At 35.0% G+C, this 13,527-nt stretch overlaps 1 protein-coding gene across 1 annotated transcript in view; it reads left to right on the top strand.

The window, feature by feature from the left end:
* Nucleotides 1–13,527, top strand: part of LOC138326461 (glycine dehydrogenase (decarboxylating), mitochondrial-like) — a 43,554-nt gene that overhangs the window by 13,650 nt on the left and 16,377 nt on the right. Inside the window, exons 9-18 of the mRNA XM_069272563.1 lie at nucleotides 2,861–2,966; nucleotides 3,566–3,705; nucleotides 4,205–4,285; nucleotides 4,615–4,715; nucleotides 4,937–5,063; nucleotides 5,628–5,770; nucleotides 7,463–7,538; nucleotides 8,062–8,221; nucleotides 9,624–9,649; nucleotides 10,952–11,064. Coding sequence (XP_069128664.1) covers nucleotides 2,861–2,966; nucleotides 3,566–3,705; nucleotides 4,205–4,285; nucleotides 4,615–4,715; nucleotides 4,937–5,063; nucleotides 5,628–5,770; nucleotides 7,463–7,538; nucleotides 8,062–8,221; nucleotides 9,624–9,649; nucleotides 10,952–11,064 — 1,073 coding nt within the window. The remainder of the gene's footprint in view (nucleotides 1–2,860; nucleotides 2,967–3,565; nucleotides 3,706–4,204; nucleotides 4,286–4,614; nucleotides 4,716–4,936; nucleotides 5,064–5,627; nucleotides 5,771–7,462; nucleotides 7,539–8,061; nucleotides 8,222–9,623; nucleotides 9,650–10,951; nucleotides 11,065–13,527) is intronic.

Genomic DNA, 13,527 nt, shown 5'->3' with positions numbered 1-13,527 from the left:
TCTTTTGATATACATCATGGAACCAAACAAACTACTCTGTCTTATCTTGTTCACAAGTTGTTACACACAGGACCTTAAGAATGACTATGACAAGTTGTTACACACAGGACCTTAAGAATGACTATGACAAGTTGTTACACACAGGACCTTAAGAATGACTATGACAAGTTGTTACACACAGGACCTTAAGAATGACTATGACAAGTTGTTACACACAGGACCTTAAGAATGACTATGACAAGTTGTTACACACAGGACCTTAAGAATGACTATGACAAGTTGTTACACACAGGACCTTAAGAATGACTATGACAAGTTGTTACACACAGGACCTTAAGAATGACTATGACAAGTTGTTACACACAGGACCTTAAGAATGACTATGACAAGTTGTTACACACAGGACCTTAAGAATGACTATGACAAGTTGTTACACACAGGACCTAAGAATGACTAATGACAAGTTGTTACACACAGGACCTTAAGAATGACTATGACAAGTTGTTACACACAGGACCTTAAGAATGACTATGACAAGTTGTTACACACAGGACCTTAAGAATGACTATGACAAGTTGTTACACACAGGACCTTAAGAATGACTATGACAAGTTGTTACACACAGGACCTTAAGAATGACTATGACAAGTTGTTACACACAGGACCTTAAGAATGACTATGACAAGTTGTTACACACAGGACCTTAAGAATGACTATGACAAGTTGTTACACACAGGACCTTAAGAATGACTATGACAAGTTGTTACACACAGGACCTTAAGAATGACTATGACAAGTTGTTACACACAGGACCTTAAGAATGACTATGACAAGTTGTTACACATTGAAGGACCTTAAGAATGACTATGACAGTTGTTACCACACACCTTAGGACTATGACTTAAGAATGACTACAAGTTGTTACACACAGGACCTTAAGAAATGACTATGACAAGTTGTTACACACAGGACCTTAAGAATGACTATGACAAGTTGTTACACACAGGACCTTAAGAATGACTATGACAAGTTGTTACACACAGGACCTTAAGAATGACTATGACAAGTTGTTACTATGACAAGTTGTTACACACAGGACCTTAAGAATAAGTTGTTACACACAGGACCTAAGAATGACTATGACAAGTTGTTACACACAGGACCTTAAGAATGACTATGACAAGTTGTTACACACAGGACCTTAAGAATGACTATGACAAGTTGTTACACACAGGACCTTAAGAATGACTATTGTTCACACAGGACCTTAAGTTGTTTGTTACACACAGGACCTTAAGAATGACTATGACAAGTTGTTACACACAGGACCTTAAGAATGACTATGACAAGTTGTTACACACAGGACCTTAAGAATGACTATGACAAGTTGTTACACACAGGACCTTAAGAATGACTATGACAAGTTGTTACACACAGGACCTTAAGAATGACTATGACAAGTTGTTACACACAGGACCTTAAGAATGACTATGACAAGTTGTTACACACAGGACCTTAAGAATGACTATGACAAGTTGTTACACACAGGACCTTAAGAATGACTATGACAAGTTGTTACACACAGGACCTTAAGAATGACTATGACAAGTTGTTACACACAGGACCTTAAGAATGACTATGACAAGTTGTTACACACAGGACCTTAAGAATGACTATGACAAGTTGTTACACACAGGACCTTAAGAATGACTATGACAAGTTGTTACACACAGGACCTTAAGAATGACTATGACAAGTTGTTACACACAGGACCTTAAGAATGACTATGACAAGTTGTTACACACAGGACCTTAAGAATGACTATGACAAGTTGTTACACACAGGACCTTAAGAATGACTATGACAAGTTGTTACACACAGGACCTTAAGAATGACTATGACAAGTTGTTACACACAGGACCTTAAGAATGACTATGACAAGTTGTTACACACAGGACCTTAAGAATGACTATGACAAGTTGTTACACACAGGACCTTAAGAATGACTATGACAAGTTGTTACACACAGGACCTTAAGAATGACTATGACAAGTTGTTACACACAGGACCTATGAAGAATGACTATGACAACAAGTTGTTACACACAGGACCTTAAGAATGACTATGACAAGTTGTTACACACAGGACCTTAAGAATGACTATGACAAGTTGTTACACACAGGACCTTAAGAATGACTATGACAAGTTGTTACACACAGGACCTTAAGAATGACTATGACAAGTTGTTACACACAGGACCTTAACAATGACTATGACAAGTTGTTACACACAGGACCTTAAGAATGACTATGACAAGTTGTTGCACACAGGACTTTAAGAATGACTATGACAAGTTGTTACACACAGGACCTTAAGAATGACTATGACAAGTTGTTACACACAGGACCTTAAGAATGACTATGACAAGTTGTTACACACAGGACCTTAAGAATGACTATGACAAGTTGTTACACACAGGACCTTAAGAATGACTATGACAAGTTGTTACACACAGGACCTTAAGAATGACTATGACAAATTGTTACACACAGGACCTTAAGAATGACTATGACAAGTTGATATACACAGCATAGTAATAGTTATCGTCCAAATGTGAATATAATGACATGAGGACAAGCTATGGATGTAAAGCAGAATTTGCAAATTTGACTCAATGGACCTTTTATCTGCATATTGGTTATTTCAATAATTTGCTTATTTGCATAAATTATCTTGTCCTGATTTGTCTTCTTTGAATTTATATTTGCCTTAACGTTGACCATCAGTTATTCAGATTAGTATTATAGCTCCAACTTTTTTCATAATTTTGACCACAGTTTTGTCCTATTGATATTTGCAGGCCCTACTAGCCAACATGTCTGCCATGTATGCTATATACCATGGCCCTGATGGACTGACACACATCGGTAAACGTGTCCATCACGCTACACTAATACTCGCTGAAGGTATGGTCATCATATGTTACAGCTAAAGTGGACAATATCACACATTCTAATTACCGTATGTAGGTTTTAAATTATTGAAGTTCTATAGAATTTTCAAGTTCTATAGAATTTTCATGATTATGCATAGAAAAACTTGAGAAAAGTATATTTCATCTTTACATATCACAGAGTTATCTGCCCTTGAAAGCTGGCACTGATTGTCATATTCAGATTTTTTTTTCTCTGCAAATAAGTCATTTTGTTCACATAAATATGAAGTAACCCTAGCTTCTTGTAAGGGCAGATAATTCTGTAATATCAGAAAAGAGATGAAAATGCACTCTTACAACAAATGTGTTCCAGACATGAATTAATAACATCAGCTTGTCCTGTCATATATGTAATGGAGAAGTTTTTAGCTCAATCATACAGTTAAGTACTGTTAGATATTACTAGAGGCATTACTGATCGTATTTCTGGAATAATTGATAGAACAAGTAGTTTGATAAGTAATTAGTTAAGGCAGTTAATATATGTAACAGCTGTATTCAAACGAAATATCAAACAGCATGCTCATGGAGCAAAGAAACTAAATCAAGGCTTATTTGGTATCTTTTAAGGAATCAAGAAAGCCGGACACAACCTTCGGACTGAGATGTGTTTTGATACGCTACGATTCATGCCAAAGAATGGTCAGGCTGAGATTCTTCATAGAGCTAGTGTAAAAAAGATAAATCTACGTTATTATGGAGACGGACATGTAAGTCATTGTCTGTATATATGTTATAATGTAAACTATTAAAGGAAGACTAAATTTGCATTCTCAGTCAGATCCTTCAGACATTCATATACAATGTAGCTAGATTTGAAAAGATAAATGTACAAGGCCATGATGATGGAAGTGACTGCAATGCAGAATCAATATATAAAGAAGCGCTGTAGGGTTCATTCCCTAAGTAGTGGTAGAATCCTACTTAGAATATAACATCAACAAATATTATCCTGATATTATAAAACTGTAAAATATGGATGTTGCAGAGAAAAGCAAACAGCTTGATAACCCGGTATATCCAGATTTCCAGTGATTTTGTTCATGTAATATTTTGGATATGTCACATGTGTTATATAATCTAGAGTGACTTTCATCATCTAAAAGTTTTAATTTTTCTAAGACTTTTAAAACTCCTGAGACTTGTTCTATAAACTTTCATATGAAATAAACACTCATTTAAGATCCTAGATAATTTTTCCCTTCCCAGGTCGGTGTGTCCCTAGATGAGACCGTGGAGAGGACAGACCTGAAGGACCTACTGGAGATAGTTGGTTGTAGGGAGTCGGCGGTAAGTTACACGTGATGTAGAATCACAAAGTAACAGCTGTGTAATGGGCTACTGTATAGGATTACTTATTTAGGTCAGGATAACCCATAGTTATTATGTTTTATCCGTCGTCATCTGCCATGCACCATGCGTAAATTTTTCACATTTTGAATTTCGTCAATTATTCAAACACTTTCCCTTCTCCTAAGAATTGTCCTCTAATCTCCCAAGAATCTACATTCAGATAAAACTTAATAATAATTACTATTACATCAATAATAGATATTGTTTTGTTATTTAACATCATAAATGTTACATGAATATTTATAAATGTACCTCTGTTTATAAAGGAATCTCTGGCTGAAGAGCTTGGACCAGAACCAGCCACCAGTATAAGGAATTCCCCATATAGGAGAACCAGTACCTTTCTACAACATCCAGTATTCAACAGGTAGGTCGTTTGTGTGTTATGTCTAAAGATGTCTGGAGGAGATTAACAAAGATGTCTGAGCAAAAAAGTTACTGTTTAAAACGTTAATTATCATCATGATCTTGTATGGATAATTGTCTGATGAAATCGGCATAGAGCTTCTTATTTAAAAGTTTTATTTTCTTACTTAGGAACAGAGTCAATTGAGACAAGGGTAATATTTACGTCGTTTCTTCCTACAGATACCAGTCTGAGACAAACATTGTACGATACATGAAGTACTTAGAAAACAAGGATCTGTCATTAGTTCACTCGATGATCCCGCTTGGTTCCTGTACAATGAAGCTCAACAGCACCACAGAAATGATGGTAAGTAACTACTTAATCTGTCACTATGGAGATGCTCTCAAAAAGACATACAGCCAATCATTGATAACTCAAAGTTGGCAAGGCAATGATCAAAGTAATCTGAGTACATATGTACATGTATTTGAGTTAATTGGTTAATACTGTATACCAATGACAGAAATGTGTGTTGTTTTGGAGGTTCTTTTTAAACTACAATATAAAAAAAGTGGAAGTTTGTTTTGTACATTATTCTTAGCACTGTGACATCAGCTTACCATAAATATTTCAACCTACAGATTGAATTTAAAGTTGAAGCCATGACAGAAAGTACCCATGATTATCTATGTTATACAGTATAATAGTGTAATGTTTGGCTTAGACCAACACAACACTTTAAATTGAACGAGTCCTTGAGTTAAACAAGTTTGATAAAAGCCAGTTTCAATTGTGTTTTACTCTCTTGTAGCAAAATACCAACAAACTACTACATTTATAGCTCAATAGATTTCAAGTTGATTCTCCCATTTAAGATCTCAATATCTATAAATTGTTCCATTATATTAAAGTATATTTTCAATCCTGCAGCCATGTTCGTGGAATGAGTTTGCCAACATCCACCCGTTTGTACCTCTACCACAGACAGAAGGATACAAGGAAATGTTTGAGGAATTAGAGCGAGACTTGTGTGAAATTACTGGTTACGATAAAATTTCATTCCAGCCCAACAGGTAAGGAATATGTCAGAACAAGCATGGAATGTGCTGAGCCTATATCGATGTCCATTCACTTCTAAAATATAAATTCTGTTAACCCAATCTGTACCCTTTCTCCTTCTGAAAGATTTTTCATCTGTTGAATAAAGATGGAAGATCTTTTTCCATGAAAAATTCTCTTAGAAGAGTACAAATTGATCATGAGTTGGCCTTGGTTGTCTCATACATTATGGTAGACATACAGTAATACACAGTTATAATAAACCTCAGGTCACCAACAAAATTACTTTTTTTATAAACATAGTTTGTTATATACATATTACAGATATCTTATAGGAACCTTGACATGGAATGAAAATTTCAACCATGAATTCGCTCTAAGTGTTTTTTGTAATAAACATGGATTTTCTGTATGTCAAATTTTACCAAGGTATAAAATGTACAAGTCATTGACAATTTAGATTGTCGCTGAACTTACTGATTCTATGTAACATGTTATTGTACAAATTGTATGTATTGTATGTTTTGTTGACTAATGTTTTTTTGTTGACTAATATGTTTTGTTGACTATTGTGTTTTGTTGACTATTGTGTTTTGTTGACTATTGTGTTTTGTTGACTATTGTGTTTTGTTGACTTTTGTGTTTTGTTGACTATTGTGTTTTGTTGACTATTGTGTTTTGTTGACTATTGTGTTTTGTTGACTATTGTGTTTTGTTGACTATTGTGTTTTGTTGACTTTTGTGTTTTGTTGACTATTGTGTTTTGTTGACTATTGTGTTTTGTTGACTATTGTGTTTTGTTGACTATTGTGTTTTGTTGACTATTGTGTTTTGTTGACTATTGTGTTTTGTTGACTATTGTGTTTTGTTGACTATTGTGTTTTGTTGACTATTGTGTTTTGTTGACTTTTGTGTTTTGTTGACTTATGTGTTTTGTTGACTATTGTGTTTTGTTGACTATTGTGTTTTGTTGACTATTGTGTTTTGTTGACTATTGTGTTTTTGTTGACTATTGTGTTTTGTTGACTATTGTGTTTTGTTGACTATTGTGTTTTGTTGACTATTGTGTTTTGTTGACTATTGTGTTTTGTTGACTTTTGTGTTTTGTTGACTATTGTGTTTTGTTGACTATTGTGTTTTGTTGACTATTGTGTTTTGTTGACTATTGTGTTTTGTTGACTTTTGTGTTTTGTTGACTATTGTGTTTTGTTGACTATTGTGTTTTGTTGACTTTTGTGTTTTGTTGACTTTTGTGTTTTGTTGACTTTTGTGTTTTGTTGACTTTTGTGTTTTGTTGACTATTGTGTTTTGTTGACTTTTGTGTTTTGTTGACTATTGTGTTTTGTTGACTTTTGTGTGTTTTGTTGACTTTTGTGTTTTGTTGACTTTTGTGTTTTGTTGACTTTTGTGTTTTGTTGACTTTTTGTGTTTTGTTGACTTTTGTGTTTTGTTGACTTTTGTGTTTTGTTGACTTTTGTGTTTTGTTGACTATTGTGTTTTGTTGACTTTGTGTTTTGTTGACTTTTGTGTTTTGTTGACTTTTGTGTTTTGTTGACTTTTGTGTTTTGTTGACTTTTGTGTTTTGTTGACTTTTGTGTTTTGTTGTTTGTTGTTTTGTGTTTTGTTGACTATTGTGTTTTGTTGACTATTGTGTTTTGTTGACTATTGTGTTTTGTTGACTATTGTGTTTTGTTGACTATTGACAGTGGTGCCCAAGGAGAGTATACAGGACTGAGGGCCATCATGGCCTACCTCAAGTCTAAAGGAGAGCCCCAGAGAACGGTAGGTACACATTTCTCATCTAAAAATTGTAATGGCAACTTCCTATAGATTGTTGAATCACAACATTAATGTAATAATTCACTTATTTACTTACTATATTGTATAGCCGGATATTCATGTCGATCAAAATATTTGTCAAAATAACCAGATATGTGGTATTTTGGTTTTTATTTATGACCATGAACATTTCAGTAAAGATATTAATTATTATGTACTTGGCTATTATTGTCTCGACTGGCATCTCCTTTTCTATATATACATCTTACACACACACATACTCTAGACCATTAAATGGCATCATCAATACATATGGCATACATTGTCAATGATGTCATCAATTCTGGTCCATAAAAATGATGGCTTCGCAAATAATTTTTAACATTTGAACTTTAACAAATGTGCAAAAAGCAATCAGTCCTTGTGAGATATTTTTACTGTTCAGTCCTTGCCAAGCTTCATGCTGATCAGCTAAAATCTTTCACTTGGACAGAGATACCAATGTATGACTTCCTTTGTGTACCAGGTCTGTCTAATTCCGGTGTCAGCTCACGGTACTAACCCGGCCAGTGCCCAGATGGCGGGGATGAAGATCCAGCCCATTAATGTCGACAAAGATGGATCTGTTAATATGGAGCACCTCAAAGCTATGGTAAATATACAATCTGTGGTACAGGGATGGTTCTGTAAATTTGGAGCACTTAACTGTTATAATAGATACTTCACCTTTTATTCCTTAAGGTAAAAATAATTTGTATGCTATTGGATGTCTTACTACTCAGGTTTCAAACTTAGAGAATGATTAATTTGAAGTATAGTTTTAAGACTTTCCTGACTTAAGTCTGGTTATGTTCTGTGAAACACATTTGGGAAGGATATTAAATTAGGCTCTGTTGGTTTGACACCATTTGAATACAATGTATTTGTTGATTCAGGTTTGTTATTATTACAGAATTAAATTGTTTTTGATTCAATGTTGACTTTAAATAAATATAAAATGTTTTGTGTTTCATTTATTTAATTTTGAAATTACCATACTATGTGTTTTGTATAAATTTAAAGTTTTCCATGTTGTGTTTATTTGATGTTTTTAATGTTTTAATTTTGAACTAATAAACAGATTACTCATTATTCATTAAAAGTGTTTAATGACTTTGTTAAAACCTCTGTTCCCTGTATTCCAACTTCAAATTTTTTTTTTGCACAAAAAAATGATTACTTATTACTGGTTTTCTGTAATAAATGTTGACATTGACAGAGTTATGATGTAGTATATTTCATTGATGTCACTAGTGTGTTACAGGTTAATGTTGATTACATAAAATGTGCCATTCATTTTTGTACACAATGTAGTATGTTGTTAATTTGTTTAATTATTTTAACCTTTGTTTAATGTTGTGTCCAGATACGGATCTTAAATTTCCAATTTATTCTGTATACCAAACATTCCTTGGATGGACCTGAATTCAGTCCTGAAATTTCATATTAATGATGTTATGAAGTCTTCAGATGAAAACACAATGTTATGTTCCCATAGTTATTTTGATGGTTAGAGTTACCCGTCAACTAAATGGAACTTTGACAAGGTCCATTTTACATAATGTTTATCAGGTTTCTATTAACCATGGCAACTGTAATTACTGTGTAATTCACCCATCACATTAAAACTAATGATGTTTGATATTATATTTAAAATTAAAATTATGGCAATGGATAAAACAATTAGCTGTTTCATCATGTATTATATGTAATGTTGAAACATTTTATTTTCTGTTATTCCTGGTAATTGAAGGAACATCAAAAATTTGCTTGATGTATATATTTGGAGCATGTATATGTTAATGTAATGTGTTAATGGTTACATTTGAGTAATGTTAAAAGTATCTGATGATGTTATTGTCCCATGTGTAAGTTTGATGTTAGGGTCCCATGTTGTAAGTTTTGATGTTTTAAATTTATAAAAGATTTCGGAGTTAAGTTATAACAATGTTAATGTGTTTGTGTTTTATGTGTGTACGAGAATGTTTTTAAGTTTATTTACAGATTAGTATCTGTGTTATATTAGTACACCATTTAACGGTGTTACAGGTTTATTAGTTTATTGGACTGACGGTGTAAGTGCCAACATGATGTTAGGGTTTCGGAGGTGTTACTTTTACCTTTCAAATATGTTATGTCCCACAGTGAAAACCCCTCTAACTCTCGAACCCGGGTTCATCTCAAAATACCCCCTATTCATCGAAGTTATATCTACAGTCCCATCGGATTGTTAGACCGTGTTAGTCCCACAAGGACAACAAAACCCCGGATGATGTTAGCTTGAACAGTATTCGCCGAATACCCCATCATCATTTTGTGACAGAAATATGATGATGTATATGTTTCATCAAATACATTAGTATGTTTAACCATGTATGTGTAAGTTATAACAGGTGTGTTTAGGTCCCTTGAAGATTTTTTTTGAATGCCATGTGTGTCACACCTTACTGGTTCCGTTATTATCGACATGTGTAAGATATGATGTTAGGTCACATCGACCTTGTGTTTATATGATGTTAGGGTATATCAAGGAGTTTAGTAATTGTTTTGGTCCCATTAATGTTATTTAATTGTTTAATTATACCTACATGATCGGAGTGTAAAGTCACTTTGTCACTAAGATTGTTAAGTTTAACTTTATTTGAACATAAAGAGGTAAAATCCTGAAAGTTATAATTAAAATGTCTTTTAGCCGTGCATTTATTACACTGTATTTTAGAGGACCGTATTTTGTGATGATGTCCCATCGATCGTGTGACCAACCTTGGATGAGTCGAATTATATGTATTACGGATATCTGAAACAAAATCATATTAGCAGAATAAATCATTCATTGATTTTGTACATTTTTAAATAATGTAAAAATGCTTTCATTTCTTCCTTGTAGATACATGTAAACTTATAATACTGCCATAACTGAACACTTAATTAGCCTTAAATAATCCACTGTAGTAGGTGAGAGCTTTGTTTTTTACAATCATGAATATCTTTTATTAGTAAAAGACTACCATAAACAGAGCGTGGTACCTCAACATTCATTTTTTTTCCCCATAAGATTTTTAAACCTCCTCTACTATCAATGTAACTTTGCCCATTCCCAACATTCAAAAATTTTTTTTTTGCACAAAAATATGCACCTTATTACTCAAGTTTTTACGGTGATGAAATAGAAATCAAACACTGACATAGAACACAGAAACTGATGATGTCAGTATGGAGATTGATGTCACCATAGCAACTGTTGTATGAACAATAGCTGTTACAGGTTAATGGTGGCCTCCAGTTTAAACAAGTTACACTGTATATGTAAAGTAATTGAAATATGACTTTATGAACATATTATTAACTGATTATCTATACCTTTGTTTATGTCTTAGGTTGGAATCTGTCGTCCAGGAGATTACGGTTCAGATGTATCTCACTTAAATCTCCACAAGACGTTCTGTATACCACACGGAGGGGGAGGACCTGGCATGGGTCCCATTGGGGTGTAAGTTATATTTAATGATGTTATGGTCCTGTCAGGGTGTAAGTTATACCTGATGATGTTATGGTCCCATCGGAGTGTAAGTTATACTATGATGATGTTAGGGTCCCATCGGAGTGTAAGTTATACCTGATGTTTAGGTAACTGGTCCCACGTCGGAGTGTTAGTTATATCTGATGATGTTAGGGTCCATCGGGTGTTAGTTTTAATGATGAATGGGTCCCTGAGGTTTAAGTTAGGGTCCATCAGGAGAGTAAGTGTATACCGCTGATGATGTTTATGGTCCCATCGATTGAAGTGATATTTAATGATGTTAGGGTCCTATCAGGTGTAAGTTTATAGCCTGATGATGTTATGGTCCCATCGGAGTGTTAGTTATACCTGATGTTATGTTAGGGGTCCCATCGGAGTGTAAAGTTATACCTGATGATGTTATGGTCCCCATCGATTGAGTATGTTATACTCTGATGATGTTAGGGTCCCATCGGAGTGTTAGTTATACCTGATGATTTAGGGTCCCATCAGGAGTGTAAGTTATATACTGATGATGTTAGGGTCCCATCGGGAGTGTAATTATACCTGATGATGTTAGTGGGTCCCAATCGGATGAGTGTAAGTTATATTTGATGATGTTAGGGTCCCCATCGGAAGTGTAAGTTATATCTGATGATGTTAGGGTCCCTCATCGGAGTGTAAGTTATAATCTGATGATGTTAGGTTAAGGGTCCCATCGGAGTGTAAGTTATTTATATCTGATGATGTTAGGGTCCCATCGGAGTGTAAGTTATATCTGAAACTGATGTATTAGGAAAACCCATCGGAGTGATTTAGTTATATCTGATGATGTTAGGGTCCCCGCATCGGAGTTGTAAGTTATATCTGATGATGTTAGGGTCCCATCGGCAGTGTTAGTTATATCTGATGTTGTTAGGGTCCCATCGGAGGTGTAAGTTATATATTGATGATGTTAGGTGTCCCATCGGAGTGTAAGTTATATCTGATGATGTTAGGGTCCCATCGGAGTGTAAGTTATACCTGATGATAGTTATAGGGTCCCACTCGGAGTTGTAAGTATATATCTGATGATGTTAGGGTCCCATCGGAGTGTTAGTTATATCTGATAGATGTTAGGGTCCCATCAGGTTGTAAGTTATACCTGATGATGTTAGGGTCCCATCAGAGTGTAAGTTATATCTGATGATGTTAGGGTCCCATCGGAGTGTAAGTTATATCTGATGATGTTAGGGTCCCATCGGAGTGTTAGTTATATCTGATGATGTTATGGTCCCATCGGAGTGTTAGTTATATCTGATGATGTTATGGTCCCATCAGAGTGTAAGTTATACCTGATGATGTTAGGGTCCCATCGGAGTGTAAGTTATACCTCTGATGATGTTAGGGTCCCATCGGAGTGCTTAGTTATATATATACCTGATGATGTTAGGGTCACCCATCGTGTAAGTTATATCTGATGATGTTAGGGTCCCATCGGAGTGTAAGTTATATCTGATGATGTTAGGGTCCCATCGGAGTGTAAGTTATATCCTGATGATGTTAGGGTCCCATCAGAGTGTTAGTTATATCTGATGATGTTAGGGTCCCATCAGAGTGTAAGTTATATATGATGATGTTAGGGTCCATCGGAGTGTAAGTTATAGGGTCTGATGTAAGTGTTATGGTTAGGTCCCATCGGAGTGTAAGTTATACCTGATGATGTTAGGGGTCCCATCGGAGTGTTAGTTATATCTGATGATGTTAGGGTCCCATCAGGAGTGTAAGTTATATCTGATGATGTTAGGGTCCCATCGGAGTGTAAGTTATATCTGATGATGTTAGGGTCCATCGGAGTGTAAGTTATATCTGATGATGTTAGGGTCCCATCGGAGTGTAAGTTATATCTGATGATGTTAGGGTCCCATCGAGTGTAGTTATATCTTGATGATGTTAGGTTCATCGAGTGTAATTATGATGATTTAGGGTCCCATCGGAGTGTAAGTTATATCTGATGATGTTAGGGTCCCATCGGAGTGTAAGTTATATCTGATGATGTTAGGGTCCCATCGGAGTGTAAGTTATATCTGATGATGTTAGGGTCCCATCAGAGTGTAAGTTATATCTGATGATGTTAGGGTCCCATCGGAGTGTAAGTTATATCTGATGATGTTAGGGTCCCATCGGAGTGTAAGTTATATCTGATGATGTTATGGTCCCATCGGAGTGTAAGTTATATCTGATGATGTTAGGGTCCCATCGGAGTGTAAGTTATATCTGATGATGTTAGGGTCCCATCGGAGTGTAAGTTATATCTGATGATGTTAGGGTCCCATCGGAGTGTAAGTTATATCTGATGATGTTAGGGTCCCATCGGAGTGTAAGTTATATCTGATGATGTTAGGTCCCATCGGAGTGTAAGTTATATCTAGATGATGTTAGGGTCCCATCGGAGTGTAAGTTATATCTGATGAT

This window comes from Argopecten irradians, chromosome 6, assembly GCF_041381155.1.
Source record: "Argopecten irradians isolate NY chromosome 6, Ai_NY, whole genome shotgun sequence".
Classification (NCBI taxonomy): domain Eukaryota; kingdom Metazoa; phylum Mollusca; class Bivalvia; order Pectinida; family Pectinidae; genus Argopecten; species Argopecten irradians.
Note: the sequence above shows the minus strand (reverse complement) of the source record. Positions and strands in the feature narration are given on the sequence as shown.